General features: G+C 45.7%; 1 protein-coding gene across 2 annotated transcripts; it reads right to left on the bottom strand.

The window, feature by feature from the left end:
- Positions 1 to 1,431: 1,431 nt before the first annotated feature.
- On the bottom strand, positions 1,432 to 13,093 carry TCTEX1D4 (Tctex1 domain containing 4). 2 transcript variants are annotated; one of them, XM_030206893.1, is made up of 3 exons: positions 13,077 to 13,093; positions 12,510 to 12,577; positions 1,432 to 2,717 (listed from the first exon to the last, which is right to left on the bottom strand). In XM_030206893.1, exon 3 carries the CDS (start codon positions 2,702 to 2,704, stop codon positions 1,997 to 1,999), a length of 708 nt encoding a protein of 235 aa, XP_030062753.1. In that variant the 5' UTR covers positions 2,705 to 2,717; positions 12,510 to 12,577; positions 13,077 to 13,093; the 3' UTR covers positions 1,432 to 1,996. The 2 variants fall into 2 exon arrangements, with proteins under 2 accessions (XP_030062753.1, XP_030062754.1); XM_030206894.1 differs by lacking the exons at positions 12,510 to 12,577; positions 13,077 to 13,093 and adding an exon at positions 2,917 to 2,974.
- Positions 13,094 to 20,022: the final 6,929 nt, after the last annotated feature.

The following is a 20,022-nucleotide window of genomic DNA, read 5'->3' as shown; positions in this document are numbered from 1 at the left end:
CAAATATATTGTATAAGCTGAGCTCCAACAATTATTTCATTTTGCATTCTTACCATTCACATGGCTAATTCCCCTTAAAACTCTGGTGGCATTCTATCCTGCTAATAATGTCTATATAAACAAAGAATTATATAAAGACCAAAAGCTGCAATGTTTTTTTTTTTTTTAATTTATTTGTTACATTTGTACCCCACATTTTCCCACCTTTTTGCAGGCTCAATGGTCTTGGACACTTGCAAGAAACTGAACATGGTGTAAAACCTCTGTATTGCGTTTTCGGACTCTATAACTGTGTAAAGCGTAAAGCAGAGTGGACTAGACCACATGATCGGCAGAGAACCTTGACAAGACATTTTGAGGTAGTCAGTGGGGTAAGTAATCCCCAGACTCTGTGTGCATATGGGAGGAGAGGAAGGGGGAGGAGGTGGCCTACCCCTAACCTCCCAAAACAGCTGATCCCTTGCAGGGCGGGCCTTAAAGGTGTTTGACCTGTGTCCCAGCACAGAGAGCAGCAATAGGAGAGGAAATCAGTGCAGGCCCTCTAGTAGGCAAGCCTTCTCCTTCCACAGGTGCACTGGGGCAGGGCCACCTCTGTGACTGCAGGACCAGCTTGCACAATTCATGCTAATGTCATCCACCAGGAAACGTGAGCACTGGAAACGGAGGGGAAGAACACCCAGGAAGAGGGCATGACTAGGGGTAAGAGGAGGTGTCCTTAATGTCATTATTCTCATGGTGATCCATGAGCCTCTACACCTTGAATGGGATACTCTTGCCCTTAAAGACATATGACCTCATGGGCCAGCTCCAAAGTTTACTAAGAACTGGATCTCTGGAAAGGAGACATGGGAGGAAGTGGCCCTCTCTGAAATAGGGTTGCCAATTTTTGATAAAGAAAAACCTGACACCTGCCCTGCTCCAGGCCCCACATCATGTCACGCCCCTTTCCACACCTACTGTTGCATCCTCTCCCCTCCCACAGATTAGGCATCTCTCCCCAATCCATGCAGGTCTGGGTGTTTTTCCTTCTTCCCTCCCCTCCTCCCCCCATGTGGATCTGTCCCTCTTCACCCCCATGTGTGTCTGGCATGTCTCCCTTTCCCTCCCCATCCTCTTCATACAGATCTGACATCAATTTCTTCCTCCCCAGTTGCAAGTCTGGCATCAATCCATGTGATCTCCCCCCCCCCCCCTTTGCTGGCATCAATCCCTCTGATCTCTCCCCCCCCCCCACACACACAGGTCTGACATCAATTCCTCTACCCCCCCCCCCCCCCCCCCGCAGATCTGGCATCAAACCTCTGCCCCCCCTTACTGGCATCAATCCTTCTGACTTCCCCCCCACACACACACACACACAGGTCTGGCATCAATTCCTCTGCCCCTCCTCCATGCAGGTCTGGCATCAATCCCTCTGCCCACCACCCCCATCCCCATTTGCAGGCATCATTCTCTCTCCTCCTGCCTGTGGTCCTTCAAACAGAAAAGTCGCCAGCAGAAAGGAGGACAAGACTGCTTCCACTACCCTCAGAGCCTTCTCTCTACTGCATTCTACTCAAAGAACATTGCATAAGAAGAGGTGCAGCAGAGAGGAAGCCCCAGGGCAGCTGGAAGTAGTGCATCTTCCTCATTTCTGGTGACTCAGTGCTACTGGAGGACTGCCATAGTGAGAGGATGAAGGGAAGGAGAGATGCCGCTGGACCAATGGGAGCCTGAGAGTAGGAGGAGAGGTAGATTTTGACAGGCCAGACCTGTGGGAGCTGCCAGACCACTGGGGCAGGGAGCTGAGGCACAAAAATTACGGCTTTTTTGTTGCAGGTTGTAAGACTCTGCCAGAAGCCAGCCTGACCACTTGGCAACCCTACTCTGAAATGTTTTTGAATTTGAACTGACACCACTGGAGGTATTCCTATGGTTGTAAAGATGTGCATGCTCAGCCTATGTGTATTTCTGTGGGTGTCTGGAGAGAAGAGGTTATGTGATGGCTGGTAGCAGTCTATTGGAAGTACAAGCCATGGGCCATGGCTACTGCAAAGAGTGAAGTGTTAGTGTATGTGGCTGATGCAAAATTGTCATTCTCGTGATCCCAAAGACAGCGGCTAGCCACCCTCAAGCCTTGGTTGCCCATCTGTCCCACGATGACATTGCAGACTAGCTTGTAGCGGGGTGGGAGCAGGTCTTTCACCGTGCTACGAATCAGGTCAGTCAGGCTCTGGGCAAGCTGTCCTGTGGTGACTGGATTGTATGTGGTGTTACAGAGACGGCTGCTCAGAATGGTCTCCAGCACCTGCTGCACCCTGCTGGCATTGAACTTACAGCCCTCCTCTGGCACCATCCGGTACGTGTTGTCATACTGGATTTCCATGATGGGCTGGTAAAGTGGGAGCCCAGAGAAGCTGATCCTGCCATGGTGCATCCAGGGTCCCAGAGACAGTCGCTTGCCCATTCCCATAGACACAGAGCTTCTGCGGGAGAAAGGGGCATTCGGGTTACTCAGGATGGAGCTCCTCCGCGATGGGTCAGGGGGCTTGCTATCCATGCTCCTAAAACGCAGAAGGGTCCGTGGTGGCATCTCCAGGGACTGAGAGCTTCGACGAGTCGAGAAGGATCCTGCCCTTGGACGAGCCCCTGTGCCCTCTGCTGCTACCGTCTTGTTAAACTGGACTAGAGCCTCCTGGGATAAAGGGAGAAGCTTGTCTGCCATACTGAGCCGACTTCTGTGAAACAAAGTCCAAAGACAGCAGGTCATTTCCAGGCATTAGACCAGTTTGCATTTAAACAATAACTTCTGTGAAATACAGTTACGATGCACTTTACAAATTACAATAATGCAGCCACCTCTGGTGTAGAAAGTCTGATGTCTACTATCAGTTCATAGCTTGAGTGCAAAAAATTCCAAAATGGAGAAAAAACAACCTTGATATTATTATCTACAGCGACCCAAGTCAGTGACTGAGCAGGGATCAGACCTGAGGCCCACGGGGAAAAGTGACCCATCCAAGGCCACAAGAGAGTCAGTAACTAAGCTGGAATCAGAACTGAGGCCCAGGGAGAAAACGTAACCTATTGAAGGTTGCAAAGAGAGTCAATGATTGAGCTGGGATTAAACGTGAGGCTCAGGCAGATAGTAATCCATTGAAGGTCACAGCAACCAAACTGGGATCAGAACTGAAGCCAAAGGGGAAAAAGTGACCTGGCCAAGGTCATAGAGTCAGTGACCAAGTTGGGATCAGAACTGAGGCCTAGGGGGAAAAAGTGACCCATCCAGGATCACGAAGAGAGTCAGTGACCGAGCTGGGATCAGAACTGAAGCCAAAGGGGAAAAAGTGACCTGGCCAAGGTCATAAAGAGAGTCAGTGACCAAGTTGGGATCAGAACTTTAAAAATATGTCGTGCCAGCCTCAGATGTCATACTCAGGTCCGTGACAGCACATGAAGGTCCCAGGAGCAGTTTTACTGGGTACTGCAGTGCACTTCAGACAGGCGGACCCAGGCCCATACCCCCCCTACCTGTTACATTTGTGGAGGGAACAGCGAGCTCTCCAAAACCCACCACAAACCCACTGTACCCATATATAGGTGCCCCCTTCACTCGTAAGGGTTATGGTAGTGGTGTACAGTTGTGGGTAGTGGGTTTTGGGGGGGTTGGGGGGCTCAGCACACAAGGTAAGGGAGCTATGTTCCTGGGAGCATTTTATGAAGTTCACTGCAGTGCCCCCTAGGGTGCCCATTTGGTGTCCTGGCATGTCAGTGGGACCAGTGCACTACAAATTCTGGCTCCTCCCACGTCCAAATGGCTTGCATTTGGACGTTTTTGACATGGACGTCTTTGGTTTCGAAAATCGTTGAAAGTCAGAAACGTCCAGATCCAAGGACGTCCATATTTAAGGATTTGAATGTCTCTGACGGTATTTTTGAAACAAAAGATGGACGTCCATCTTTTTTGGAACATATGGGTTTCCCCGCCCCTGGATTTGGATGTTTTGCAAAGACGTCCAAATCGCAACTTGGACGTTTCTTTCGAAAATGCCCCTCCAAGTAAGTTAATCAGGTAAGTGGAAAGGAGAGACAGGGGTGATATGATACAGATGTTCATATATTTAGAAAATATTAATCCACAAACAAACCTTTTCCAGAGACGGGAAGGTGGTAGAACTAGTGGACATGAATTGAGGTTGAAGGGGGGCTGACTCAGGAATAATGTCAGGAAGTATTTTTTCACAGAGAGGGTGATAGATGCCTGGAATGCCCTCCCACGGGAGGTAGTGGAGATGAAAACGGTAACAGAATTAAAAAATGCATGGGATAAGCACAAAGGAATCCTATTTAGAAGGAATGGCTCCAAAAAAGCTTAGCAGAGATTAGGAAGCAACACTGCTAATTGGGAAACAAAGCCAGAACTGGGCAGACTTCTACGGTCTGTGCCCTGAAAATGGCAAGGACAAATCAAGATCAGGTATTCATATGTTGTATTTTTTTATTTTTATTACATTTGTACGCTGCGCTTTCCCACTCCTGGCAGGCTCAATGTGGCAATGGAGGGTTAAGTGACTTGCCCAGAGTCACAAGGAGCTGCCTGTGCCTGAAGTGGGAATTGAACTCAGTTCCTCAGGACCAAAGTCCACCACCCTAACCACTAGGCCACTCCTCCACTGTTGCTACTATTTGAGATTCTACATAGAATGTTGCTATTCCACTAGAAGTCAGCTCTTGCAGATCACCAATGTGGCCGCGCAGGCTTCTACATGGAATGTTGCTAGTAGAATAGCAACATTCCATGTAGAATCTCCAATAGTATCTATTTTAATTTTGTCCCACTCATGGCAGGCTCAATGCGGCTTACATGGGGCAATGGAGGGTTAAGTGACTTGCCCAGAGTCACAAGGAGCTGCCTGTGCCTGAAGTGGGAATCAAACTCAGTTCATCAGTTCCCCAGGACCAAAGTCCACCACCCTAACCACTAGGCCACTCATACCTTATGTAATGAGTGTATCTTAATTGACAGACTGTATGGACCGTACAGGTCTTTGTCTGCCATCATCTACTATGTTACTTGCGTTATATTTACATGTGTTACATGCACATAAATGTGAGTAGCTAGATTATAGAGTTGCCTCATCAGTGACCAAGCTGGGATTAGAACTGAGGCCCAGGGTGAAGCTTGTCCAGGTTCACACAGAGTCGGTGGCTTGTAAAGCACCTCAGAAAAAGCAGCAGCAGTGCGTGTGAGGGAAAAGGCACAGCTGCAGTTGGTAAACTATTTTATTTGTTACATTTGTACCCCACATTTTCCCACCTATTTGCAGGCTCAATGTGGCTTAATACATAGTACTGTACTGGCCGTAGGAGCCAACTTTTCAGAATTATTGGGGGTGCTAAGCCCAAAGGAAATAACCCCTCCCTGAACACATACAATGAATTCTCTCAATGGGGGTGCTCAAGCACCCACAAAGCCGGCTCCTATGGTACTGGCGATTGCCAATATCGGTATGAACAAATACAGAGTGATGTTGTAGTACTACTATTACTACTTAACATTTCTAGAGTGCTACTAGGGTTACGCAGCGCTGTACAGTTTAACAAAGAAGGATAGTCCCTGTTCAAAGGAGCTTACAATCTAAAGGACGAAATGTGAAGTTGGGGCAGTCTAGATTTCCTGAATAGTAACATAGTAGATGACGGCAGAAAAAGACCTGCACGGTCCATCCAGTCTGCCCAACAAGACAACTCATATGTGCTACTTTTTGTGTATATCTTACCTTGATTTGTACCTGTCCTTTTCAGGGCACAGACCGTGTAAGTCTGCACAGCACTATCCCCGCCTCCCAACCACCAGCCCCGCCTCCCACCACCGCCTCTGGCACAGACCGTATAAGTCTGCCCAGCACTATCCCTGCCTCCCACCACCGGCTCTGGCACAGACCGTATAAGTCTGGCCAGCACTATCCCCGCCTCCCACCACCGGCTCTGGCACAGACCGTATAAGTCTGCCCAGCACTATTCCCATCTCCCAACCACTAGCCCCACCTCCCAACTACTGGCTCTGGCACAGACCATATAAGTCTGCCCAGCACTATCCTTGCCTCCCAACCACCAGCCCTGCCTCCCACCACCGGCTCTGGCACAGACCCTATAAGTCTGCCCAGCACTATCCCTGCCTCCCAACCACCAGCCCCACCTCCCAATCTCGACTAGTAGGGTACGGATTATCTGTTACAGACATGTTAGGGAATCGTAAGGGGGAAGAGTTGTGTCCAGTATGAGCTTTGGCTTCGTTGTGTTGCAGGGTTAAGGCATTTAAGTTGGATCGTTAGGGTATGCCTTTTCTAACAAGTAAGTTTTTAGTAATTTCCGGAATTTTAGGTGGTTGTTTGTTGTTTTCACGGTGCTTGGTAATGCGTTCCATAGTTGTGTGCTTATATAGGAAACGCTGGATGAATAAGTTGATTTGTATTTGAGTCATTTGCAGCTTGGGTGGTGGAGATTTAGGTATGTCCGTGTTGATCTTGATGCGTTTCTGGTTGGTAGGTCTATGAGGTCTGTCATGTATCCCGGGGCATCTCCGTAGATGATTTTATGAACCATGGTGCAGATTTTGAATGCAATGCGTTCTTTGATCGGCAGCCAGTGCAGTTTTTCTCATAGGGGTTTGGCGCTTTCGAATCTCGTTTTTCCAAATATGAGCCTGGCTGCTGTGTTTTGAGCAGTTTGGAGTTTCTTTAGGATTTGTTCTTTACATCCTGCGTAGATTCCATTGCAGTAGTCTAGGTGGCTTAGTACCATGGTTTATACAAAGTTACGAAATATTTCCCTCGGGAAAAAAGGTTTTACTCGTTTGAGCTTCCACATTGAGTGGAACATTTTCTTTGTTGTGGCTTTCACTTGGCTCTCCAGTGTGAGATTTCGGTCAATTGTGACTCCAAGAATTGTTAGGCTATCTGAGATAGGGAGGTTGTGATCTGGGGTGATTATGTTGGTGGGTTTGTTCGTGTTATATTGGGATGAGAGGATGAGACTGTGTGTTTTTTTCTGCGTTAAGTTTTAGTTGAAATGCATTTGCCCATGAGTTCATGATATTTAGGCTGAGTTTGATTTCATTGGTGATTTCTGCTAGATCATGTTTGTAGGGGATGTATATTGTGACATCGTCTGCGTAAATGAAGGGGTTAAGGCCTTGATTGGATAAGGATGTGGCTAGTGGGATCATCATTAGGTTGAAAAGAAGCGGTGAAAGTGCCGATCCTTGGGGTACTCCACAGTCTGCTTTCCATGGTGATGATATGTTCGAGTTTGATTTCACTTGATATATATACAGGCTCTTTTTCAAAGCACTTTGAGGCATATTTTCAAAGCACTTTGGGAGGCTAAGTTCCATAGGTTTCTATGGAACTTTGGGAGGCTAAGTGCTTTGAAAATGAGCCTGTTAGCCTCCCAAAGTTCCATAGAAACCTATGGAACTTAGCCTCCCAAAGTGCTTTGAAAATATGCCTCTTAGTCTAGTAGTTAGGAAACCTTTGATCCAGCTAAGTACACTTCTGCCAATCCCAAAGTATTCTAGGATGCTTAGTAGTATATTGTGGTTTACCATGTCGAACACACTAGACATGTCGAATTGTAGGAGGAGTACGTTTTTGCCTAATGCAAATTTGAGAGTGATCATAAGTGATCTTGAAAGGAAGAACAGATCAAAACAGTCAGATATCGAAGCAAAGCCACTTTGTTCACAAAATTGTCTACAACATGGCCCGGCATTCTGTCTTCTTTGTTCAAGGCCCTGAGCTCTGGAACATGCTACACTACAGTCTTCTCTTGAATGTTTCAAAACAGACTTAAAACTTTTCTTTTTGCAGACACTTTCAATCAGTGGCGTAGCCACAGGTGGGCCTGGGTGGGCCGGGGCCCATCCACTTAGGACTCAGGCCCACCCAACAGCAGCACATATTTAGTGCTAGCTAGTGGGGATCCCAAGCTTCGCCAGCTGAAGACCCTCCCCCTGATGGTGCTGAAAACACTGCTCTCCACTTCAGCAGTCTAAGCTTCCTAAGCTGCTGATACTGGCCTCATTGCATTGGGGGGGGGGGGGGAAGAACACTTGGTGCCCACCCACTTCTTGACTAGGCTCACCCAAAATTTGTTGTCTGGCTACGCCCCTGCTTTCAATTAGTTTTATCGCCCATTCCCAATTTTCTGAATGCACTGAACACAGGTCTCAGCTACACACTTTTGTTTCTCCTTATAGATATCCCCCCCCCCCCCCCATACACACACTTACTTCCTCCGCTTTCCCCTCTTGTCTTGTCTTTTTGTTACTATCTCCCTGCTTTTTCATCTGTGGGCTGCTCAGACAACTTGATTGATTGGTAATATTCAGGAGTCCTCCATGAATTATTGGGATTCCTCTCCCTGATGCCACTTCCTCTTGTAAGCACTGGGTGTGAAGAGACAGTGCACCTGAGAAGAAGTGGAGGTAGTTATGTACTCAGGAGATGGAGAGACACAGGAGAAAAGCCCAGGCACTGCAGTTCCAGTTTCACAAAACACAGAGTAGCTGAGGAAGTCCAAATACCTCCCAGCCCAAGGTTCTTAACAAGGACACCTTGGAGATTGATGGAATGTAAGATGCTTCCTAGATGCATTTCCTCCAAACACTCCAAAGTGTTACATTAAAGATCATAAATGTTACAGTAAATTATAAAGTAAGTTGAATAAACAGTTCAATTCAGGCATAAGAGATAAGGGGGTAATGCGTTGATGTTAATTGGTGATAATTTGATTGAAGCAGTCAGGTGTAAAGGATTCAGTTTTATCTGGTTCTGATAGAGTTTTGATGTGGGTCATTAATGATGGCTCATTATGGTATGTCTTCTTGAACAGATTAGTCTTTAGTAGCTTCCGGAAGGCTGTTAAGTTGTGCATTGTTTTTAAGGCCTTTGGTAGTGCATTCCACAGTTGCGTGCTGATGTAGGAGAAGCTAGAAGCTAGTGGAGGAGTGGCCTAGTGGTTAGGGTGGAGGACTTTGGTCCTGAGGAACTGAGTTTGATTCCCACTTCAGGCACAGGCAGCTCCTTGTGACTCTGGGCAAGTCACTTAACCCTCCATTGCCCCAGGTACAAATAAGTACCTGTATACAATATGTAAGCCACATTGAGCCTGCCATGAGTGGGAAAGCATGGGGTACAAATGTAACAACAAAAATATATATTGATTTATATTTAAGTCCTTTGCAACTGGGGTAGTGGAGGTTCAGGAATGTACGTGCTGATCTTTTTGTGTTCTTGGTTGGTAAGTCTGTGAGGTCGGACATATATGTCGGGGCCTCACCATGAATGATTTTATGAACCAGGGTACAGATTTGAAACACAATTCGCTCTTTCAGTGGGAGCCAGTGTAGTTTTTCTCTTAGGGGTTTGGCGCTTTCGTATTTCGCTTTTCCAAATATGAGTCTGGCTGCAGTGTTTTGGGCAGTTTGGAGTTTCTTAATGATTTGTTCCTTGCATCCAGCGTTACAGTAATCCAAGTGGCTTAACACTTAGATAATACATAGTTCAAAGTGCTGCAGTATATTGTGGATCAAAGTGTTGTAGGGAGGGCCTGGTGGTACCATTCAGCAAACTGAAATCCCCTTACCCCCACCCACCCCATAGGCAGTTTTTCTTATATATTTAGTTAGATTTATGAACTGCCCAGTCTTCATAAGTACTTAGAGAGAAGTGCAAAAAATTCAGATACTAAAACAATCAATAATGCAACTAACACCAGTAAAGATAAATATAATTGGAAACAGATGAGAGCAAAAGTAACATTAACTAAAAGCCTGGGTTTTTTTTTTTACCGGGAAGAATGCAAGAAATAGATCTGTTCTAAATATTCACTTATTTGATATCACCTGAGGACAGAAGAATGAACAGCTTATTCTGGGAAGAATGTAATAACTCACAAGGGATGTATCCTTAAAATCTAAAAGAATTAGACTGTAGACCAGTTTCTGACACAGAGACAGATACAGAAAATCCGAATAGATACAAGAGGCCGATATTGACATATGACCCCAGAGTCACAGTATCCCAGTAGAGACTCCTGACTCGCTACTTCAGTAAACCTAGGAATAAGAAATCAAGAAGTCCAATCATCCCATTAGTAACGCATGGCTTCAGAGACAAGGTCTTCTGATAGAAGGGATGGTGAAAGATTACGTAGGATTCGAAGCTGCCAAAATGAACTTTAGATCATTTATATCAACTACTAAATTGAGTTCCATGTCAAGAGATACTCCAAGAATATTGAACTTATCTCTCATTGGGAGATTTAAAAAATACCTCTCATAGTGACATTCGGGAAACCACCAGCAAACACTGTCCTTATGTTTCTTTTCTTTTTTTTTATAATAAGTTTATTAAATCATAACAATACACCACAGAAAATGCAACAGAACAAAACACACAATATGGTACAGAGTGTTGAGTTCTAACCCTAAAATTAGTCCTTATTGGATAGAAAAAGGTCTAAAGACTTCCATTTGCGGATAGCTGATTTGTGTCCAGACAGGGAGAGTACTGCAGATTGCTCATATTTTTTATAAAGCAGAATCCAATTCCACCACACCACCACATTCACATGGGAATTATCCTTCCAGTGCGAAATGACCAGTTTCAGCACAACTGAAACCAAAAAGTCATACAATAACTTATCATTGTCCGTGTAGAGAAATGATATACAAACAGATTTCTATATCACATATTTAGGTAAAAAAGATTCTTGGAAACCAAAAATCTTTTCCAATTTTTCCCAAACATCTGACCAAAATGTTACAAGAGGTGGACATTCCAACAGTAGATGTGTGAGAGTTCCAGTTTAGTTTTTACAGGACCAACACAAATCACAACTAGAGGACCCAGACAGTTTACTCTTTCTAGGTGTCCAGAGGGCCCTGTGATACATGAAGAAGAGGGATTGAGTTATTGCAGCCGACAATGATGCCCAGGGGCAAACACTGTCCTTAGCCACTACAACGCGGTCTTCTGAAGACTGAGTTTCGTTGGACTCAGTGTCAGGTGGCAGTCATATTCTGCCTATTCCCATAGCAATCCGGTCTAGGGCAACTTACAACAGATCGCATTCCATTCCATTTATCAATTTATATATCAAAACAACAGATCAAAGTGCTGGGGTTTAGCATAAAAGCTACATTAAAAACCAACACATACATAAAAGAAGAAAATCCCCTCCCCCAATAAAACCAACCCACGGGCCTCGTTAAATAAACATAGAACAACTATAAAAAAGCTCTTAATCCACCAGTTCACTCTTATTGTCTTTCAATAAATAGCCTGTAAACAAGAACCAGAATACAGATCTCAAGGGCTTTATTCCAGTCTTCCTCAAACCCCAGAATGCTTTGTGTAGAGAACCAAGATGTTAGCTTCTTTGGAAATGGAAAGTAATTTATCTGGAATGTAAGCTCAGGTGAAGAGAATTCCGCCGTGAGGGCTTCTATGAGCCAATGTTCCCCATCGTCAACCCCCTTGTGCTTCTAGAGACACAGGCCATCCCCAGTTCCATCTCTGTCCCCACCCCAAAGCTATCTAATTGCTGAAACCTTACTGGGCAAAATATTGGCCCACCTCATTCCACTGCCTATGACCAGTTCACAAAGTATCTAGACATCGTCTGCTGATATCATACATTTCAGGCCAAAGTTATTCATACAGTACAAAACTCTTAACAGATGTAAATGTATATTAGAGTATATCAAATGCTGTGGAACCCTTCACTGAAGATCCCAGGGTTCAGAAAACTCAGAATCTAATTGTATCCATGGAATTTTGCCTAGTAAACGCAAGTTGAAAAGTGCACACTTACTGTGTGACACAAGGACACACTTCCCCTTCCCTCAGGCATCGTGCACACTTACTGTGTGACACAAGGACACACGTCCCCTTCCCTCAGGCATCGTGCACACTTACTGTGTGACACAAGGACACACTTCCCCTTCCCTCAGGCATCGTGCACACTTACTGTGTGACACTTCCCCTTCCCTCAGGCATCGTGCACACTTACTGTGTGACACAAGGACACACTTCCCCTTCCCTCAGGCACCATGCACACTTACTGTGTGACACAAGGATACACTTCCCCTCCCCTCAGGCATCGTGCACACTTACTGTGTGACACTTCCCCTTCCCTCAGGCATCATACACACTTACTGTGTGACACAAGGACACACTTCCCCTTCCCTCAGGCATCGTGCACACTTACTGTGTGACACAAGGACACAATTCCCCTTCCCTCAGGCATCGTGCACACTTACTGTGTGACACAAGGACACACTTCCCCTTCCCTCAGGCATCGTGCACACTTACTGTGTGACACAAGAACACACTTCCCCTTCCCTCAGACATCGTGCACACTTACTGTGTGTCACAAGGACACACTTCCCCTCCCCTCAGGCATCTCTGTGTAGAGGGACAAAGGAAAATATGTATCCATAAGTTGGTTTGGACTTGACTTACTGCCTTTCTGTGGTTACAATCAAAGCATTGCCCAATCAGATAGCAAGTTCAGAAGATGTGGGTCACACCTGCTGAAAGGAAAACAACGTGAGTGAGTGCTCTGAAACCTGGCCCCCATACGTACAAGGGCTAAAAGTGCTCAGAATAAGTACTAGGTGAAAATGAAACACAAACATTTCTCAAGTACAGTCAGGTAAGCAACGAGCTGCCAGTCTCAGACATCTGTGACCAAACGTGCTTCACTGTGAAGCTTAAGATGAATTGCTGGAAGTTTCAGCTCTAACCAGCCCTTGAAGGGACCCAGGATGAGTAATGAATTAAATACATTCTGCCTGTCTGTCCAGGCTGGGTTACACCTCTGCAGCGCCTGCTTCTCCATCCTGTGCAAGAAAAGGACATTTCGTGCTGCAAATATTTCCCACTGTCTCTCTGGCTTTGAGACATCTCCCTCTGGAGAGTTCTGAAATCTGGACAGGTGCAGCTGTCTAACAGAAAACCGAAAGAGCCTGTACCTCTCCCTTCCATCAGCCTGCTTCCAGAACCCAGGAAAATCCAGTCTCCTCTTACCTTTGTGCAGCTTCCAGACCTGATGCTTGAATGTGTTAATCTGGGCGATTCCTAGGCAGACACTCTAATACCCATTAACTCTTTCCAATTATTCAATATTCATTAACTGTGTCCACACGTGCATGGGCATGTTATCAACCCCCACAGAGGCAACGCTCCCACACCGCCACCTTAATCATTAGTAAATCAGTGGCCAGCTCATGAACCTGAAAGCTGAATAGGAGCCGGTATTGAATGTCCCAGGGGCAGGGCACACAGCGGGCAGACTGCCACCTCAGAATCATGGGCTCCCTGGCAACACCTTTACTTAGATCGCTGCCTTCTTGTGATGGTTTTATTTTCCACTGCACACACTGTTGCTTTTTGCCCATTCCTGAGTTGCAGGCAGTTTTCTCAGAGCTGTGGGTAGATCTCGTTCAGTGGGCATGAGTAGTTTATTTATTTAGATTTTTTCTGTAGTAGCTCAAGGTACATTCAGGTACTCTGGATATTTCTCTGCCCCAGGAGGGCTCACAATCTAAGTTTATACCTGAGGCAATGAAGGGTTAAGTGACTTGCCCAAGATCACAAGGTGCAGCAGTGGGATTTGAACCGGCCACCTCTGGATTGCAAGGCTAACCACTCTAACCACTAGGCCACTCCTCCACACATCATCAGCACAGATGTAGAATTTTGTGTCCATTGACCGAAGCAGCTCATCTCTCTATACAATAATTGGTCGATCTGCATCCCTGGATAGCTGGCTGGCTGGGTTCGTAACCGTATGCTAATGAGCTTACGTCAGCTCGCCTCCAGCGTTCCTTTCCCTCTCAGAGTCCCGACATCGCGGAAAGACGAAATGATGTCAGAGGGAAGGCAAGGGAAGGCTGGAGGCGACGCGAGCCGAGTCTGCTGCCGCTGCAACCTCAGGTATGGAGTGAAGGGGAGGGGAGGTTTGCTGGACATGGATGAGATGGGATGGGAGGGCAGAGGAGGGGAGGGGAGAATCACTGGACACGGAGGGGAGGGCAGGGGAGAATCACTGGACATGGAGGGGAGGGGGAATCGCTGGACATAGAAGGGAGGGCAGGGCAGGGGAGAATCGCTGGACATGGAGGGGAGGGGAGAGAGGTGAGAAAACACTTACACGACAGCCTTCCTAGGGCCCGTTCCATTTGTTCCGAAACGGGTGTTTTTGCTTGTATTAAATAAAATGGGAGACAGTATGGATCCCTGTTGTACCCCATAGTTCAGTGCTCAAGGTGATGATGTGCTGTTGCTGAACAGAACTGATTGTTGTCTATCTGACAAATGGGATTTGAACCAAGTAAATACTGAACCACTGATACCTGTTTCTGCCAGTCTTGTAAGCACGATATTATGATCCACGGTGTCGAAAGCTGCTGACAAATCGAGCAACACTAGTATGGAGGCAGATCTCCAGATCATCACCCATGTGATTATACGACACTGAAAGGAATTTGACATGGTGTACCGCTATGAATTTACAGCCTGTCTCACTGACACAGACTACTCAATAATTACCGTGGATTCTTTTGGATTCATATTAGATAAATGAAACCTTTATTAGAGGAGCTAAAATTCTACAATGATTAAGATATATACAATAATTAGCTATATAAACACAATGGTTAGCTATATAACTGAAAATAAACAATAACCCAGGTTGGGAGGTGGGGCTAGTGCTGGGCAGACTTATATGGTCTGTTGCCTGAAAAAGACAGATACAAATCAAGAGGCTGGTGGTTGGGAGGCGGGGCTAGTGCTGGGCAGACTTATATGGTCTGTGCCCTAAAAAGAAAGATACAAATCAAGGTAAGGTATACACAAAAAGTAGCACATATGAGTTATCTTGTTGGGCAGACTGGATGGACCATGCAGGTCTTTTTCTGCCATCATCTACTATGTTACTATCTATAAACAATTATTACACCACCAATCATCACTGGTCCTTACATCATCCAGGCTCTTATCATCAGCTGGGGGGGCCTGTTACAGCGAAAGCCAGGAGCTTTTTAGACCAGGAACAGATCCTCTGTGCAGTACGTATGTTACTTACAGATGAGCTCCCAATTTCACTCCCCTTTTTATTAGGCTCAGAACTCATGTTCAGAGCTGAGGAAAGTTACAGAAAGCTTCTCTGTTTAGGTACTGTGGGAATGTGGTCACATGTTTTCCCAAGTCCAAGTGGCCAGGCTGAACTTCCGAAAACAAGAGCCATCTTTCCCTTCACATAACAAATTAATTAGAGCTACTACTACTACTACTACTACTACTATTTAGCATTTCTATAGTGCTACAAGGCGTACGCAGCGCTGCACAAACATAGAAGAAAGACAGTCCCTGCTCAAAGAGCTTACAATCTAATAGACAAAAAATAAATAAAGTAGGCAAATCAAATCAATTAATGTGAACGGGAAGGAAGAGAGGAGGGTAGGTGGAGACGAGCTGTGTCTTATCTTCCACATTCCAACTTGTTTTCACACAAAGTTAAACAGAATTACTTCTAATCAACAATACAGACCCCGAGTGCACTGGTCGCTCAAGACAGAGATGAAAAACAATCTTTAAAATTCACTTCCATTACACATGGTTTAAAAATGTCTTTCCAGACACATGGCAACATACCATGGAGAAAAACAAGGTGGAACTCCTGGCAGGGAACATTTTCTAGGCCAGAACACAGTAGCAGTGATCTTCTATGGATGACACTGAAAAGGAATTTTAAAAATACCCATGAACATAAGGCATTTGAAAAGAGAATGATCACCTGCTTTAAACAAACACAAAGGGGGTCATTTTCTCTGCAGGCACTTTTACTCAGTAAAATGATCAAATACATTTCCACCTGCTACTTTATCACAGTAGGTTTTATATATATATAAAAATAAAGTGTCAATATCAGAACAAAATGCAAATTATACAGAATACACCTGCTAGACTAATATACAGATTAAATAGATATACAGTGGGGGAAATAAGTATTTGATCCCTTGCTGATTTTGTAAGTTTGCCCACTGACAAAGACATGAGCAGCCCATAATTGAAGGGTAGGTTATTGGTAACAGTGAGAGATAGCACATCACAAATTAAATCCGGAAAATCACATTGTGGAAAGTATATGAATTTATTTGCATTCTGCAGAGGGAAATAAGTATTTAATCCCTCTGGCAAACAAGACCTAATACTTGGTGGCAAAACCCTTGTTGGCAAGCACAGCGGTCAGACGTCTTCTGTAGTTGATGATGAGGTTTGCACACGTCAGGAGGAATTTTGGTCCACTCCTCTTTGCAGATCATCTCTAAATCATTAAGAGTTCTGGGCTGTCGCTTGGCAACTCGCAGCTTCAGCTCCCTCCATAAGTTTTCAATGGGATTAAGGTCTGGTGACTGGCTAGGCCACTCCATGACCCTAATGTGCTTCTTCCTGAGCCACTCCTTTGTTGCCTTGGCTGTATGTTTTGGGTCATTGTCGTGCTGGAAGACCCAGCCACGACCCATTTTTAAGGCCCTGGCGGAGGGAAGGAGGTTGTCACTCAGAATTGTACGGTACATGGCCCCATCCATTCTCCCATTGATGCGGTGAAGTAGTCCTGTGCCCTTAGCAGAGAAACACCCCCAAAACATAACATTTCCACCTCCATGCTTGACAGTGGGGACGGTGTTCTTTGGGTCATAGGCAGCATTTCTCTTCCTCCAAACACGGCGAGTTGAGTTCATGCCAAAGAGCTCAATTTTTGTCTCATCTGACCACAGCACCTTCTCCCAATCACTCTCGGCATCATCCAGGTGTTCACTGGCAAACTTCAGATGGGCCGTCACATGTGCCTTCCGGAGCAGGGGGACCTTGCGGGCACTGCAGGATTGCAATCCGTTATGTCGTAATGTGTTACCAATGGTTTTCGTGGTGACAGTGGTCCCAGCTGCCTTGAGATCATTGACAAGTTCCCCCCTTGTAGTTGTAGGCTGATTTCTAACCTTCCTCATGATCAAGGATACCCCACGAGGTGAGATTTTGCGTGGAGCCCCAGATCTTTGTCGATTGACAGTCATTTTGTACTTCTTCCATTTTCTTACTATGGCACCAACAGTTGTCTCCTTCTCGCCCAGCGTCTTACTGATGGTTTTGTAGCCCATTCCAGCCTTGTGCAGGTGTATGATCTTGTCCCTGACATCCTTAGACAGCTCCTTGCTCTTGGCCATTTTGTAGAGGTTAGAGTCTGACTGATTCACTGAGTCTGTGGACAGGTGTCTTTCATACAGGTGACCATTGCCGACAGCTGTCTGTCATGCAGGTAACGAGTTGATTTGGAGCATCTACCTGGTCTGTAGGGGCCAGATCTCTTACTGGTTGGTGGGGGATCAAATACTTATTTCCCTCTGCAGAATGCAAATAAATTCATATACTTTCCACAATGTGATTTTCCGGATTTAATTTGTGATGTGCTATCTCTCACTGTTACCAATAACCTACCCTTCAATTATGGGCTGCTCATGTCTTTGTCAGTGGGCAAACTTACAAAATCAGCAAGGGATCAAATACTTATTTCCACCACTGTACTAGTGTTTCAACTCATCTAAACAAACTGCACTGGCTTCCCATAGCAGAAAGACTCAGGTTCAAAGCTGCTTGTTTAGTTTTTCAAATCCTACAGGGCTTCAGGGCTTCACCTCTGAACTGCTGACTAAGACCACTTCGCTATATCTGGTCCAGTCTAATAGACGGAAACAACTGATGATAGCATCACCGTTCCAAAAGACAGTTCGAAATCAGAAGATCTTCAGTTCTCTATTCTCCGTACTTGGGAGTCAAAATATAGAACTCTCTACCTATTCCCATCAGAACAGAAAACAGCTCCTCAGCTTCAGGAAGAGGCTGAAAACCTTTCTCTTCCCAAAGACTGCTTCATAACAATCCATCATGACTTCTACCTCCTAGTATCATCCATTATCCTTTCCTTAATGTTTTTAGTCTCATGCATTACACCAATGGTCTCTAATTGTTCTTGTAAGTCAATTCGAAATCAGAAGATTTTCAGCTCTCTATTCTCCGTACTTGGAGTCAAAATATGGAACTCTCTACCTATTCCCATTAGAACAGAAAACAGCTCCTCAGCTTCTTCCCAAAGACTGCTTCATAATAATTCATTATGACTTCTTCCTCCTAGTATCATCCATTATCCTTCCCATAGGAGCTGACTCGGTGGATGTTTGAGCACCCCCAATTATTGAGAAAATTCCTTGTACGTGTCCAGGAAGGGGTTATTTTCACTGGGCTTAGCACCCCCAATAATTTTGAAAAGTTGGCTCCTATGATCCTTTCCTTAATGTTTGTAGTCTCATTCATTACACCAATGGTCTCTAATATTTCTCAAACCTCACAGTAACACTATTTGCTTTCGTAAACCACTCTGAACCTTGGAAGGGGGATATTAGCAGTATACAAGAACTGAATTGAATTGAAGCATCTTCTTGAAAATCAAAAAGTATCACGTTAAGCATAAGTCGCTTTGCAACCTCCACCCTGGGAAAAGCTCTCACTTGGGGGAAAGGCAGAAGTTCACCTGCTAAGAGGGGCCTAATTCCGCCAACGTTTTTCTCTTCACAACCTCTTGCGGGAGGGCATTCCAGGCATCCATTGCTCCTAAGTCTCCCACCCTGCAACCTCAGCTCATGACCTCTAGTTCTAGGGCTTGCCCATCCCTGAAAAAGATTAGTTTGCATATTAATACCTTTTGAGGAAGGAAGACATGGAGCTGAGGTTATAGACTGAGAGGGAAAGCGGAAGGTGGTGAGAAGAAAGGCTGGATAGGAAGATACAAAGAGGTGACAGACAGCAGGAAGACGGAGGTAGAGAAGTGAGATGAAGGAGAGTGGGAGAAAGAAGGAGACGTAGAGGGGCATAATTGAAAGGGACACCCCAGTTTTCCTGAGGACGTCCTCGCAAAATGTCCCAATGGAGGGGCGGGGAAACCCATATTATCGAAACAAGATGGACGTCCATCTTTCGTTTTGATAATACAGTCGGGAACGCCCAAATCTTGAAATTTAGGTCATCCTTAGAGATGGTCATCCTTAGACTTGGTTGTTTCTGATTTTCGGCGATAATGGAAACCGAGGACGCCCATCTCAGAAACGACCAAATGCAAGCCCTTTGGTCGTGGGAGGAGCCAGCATTCATAGTGCACTGGTCCCCCTGACATGCCAGGACACCAACCGGGCACCCTAGGGGGCACTGCAGTGGACTTCAGAAATTGCTCCCAAGTACAAAGCTCCCTTACCTTGTGTGCTGAGCCCCCCCAAAACCCATAACTGTACACCACTACCATAGCCCTTACGGCTGAAGGGGTGCACCTAGATGTGGGTACAGTGGGTTTGTGGTGGGTTTTGGAGGGCTCACATTTACCACCACAAGTGTAACAGGTAGGGGGGAATGGGCCTGGGTCCACCTGCCTGAAGAGCACTGCACCCACTAAAACTGCTCCAGGGACCTGCATGCACTGTCATGGACCTGAGTATGACATTTGAGGCTGGCATAAAGGCTGGCACAAAATATTTTTAAAGATGTTTTTGAGGGTGGGAGGGGGTTAGTGACCACTGGGGGAGTAAGGGGAGGTCATCCCCGGTTCTCTCTGGTGGTCATCTGGTAATTTCGGGCACTTTTTTGTGCTTTGGTCATAAGAAAAACAGGACCAGGTAAAGTCGTCCAAGTGCTTGTCAGGGATGCCTTTTTTTTCCATTATGGGTCGAGGATGTCCATGTGTTGGGCACGCCCAAGTCCCGCCTTCGCTACACCTCCGACACGCTCCCGTGAACTTTGGCCATCCCTGCAACGGAAAGCAGTTGGGGACGTCCAAAATCGGCTTTCGATTATACCAATTTGGATGACATTGTGAGAAGGACACCCATCTTCTGATTTGTGTCGAAAGATGAGCGTCCTTCTCTTT

Source organism: Microcaecilia unicolor, chromosome 6 (assembly GCF_901765095.1).
Source record: "Microcaecilia unicolor chromosome 6, aMicUni1.1, whole genome shotgun sequence".
Classification (NCBI taxonomy): domain Eukaryota; kingdom Metazoa; phylum Chordata; class Amphibia; order Gymnophiona; family Siphonopidae; genus Microcaecilia; species Microcaecilia unicolor.
Note: the sequence above shows the minus strand (reverse complement) of the source record. Positions and strands in the feature narration are given on the sequence as shown.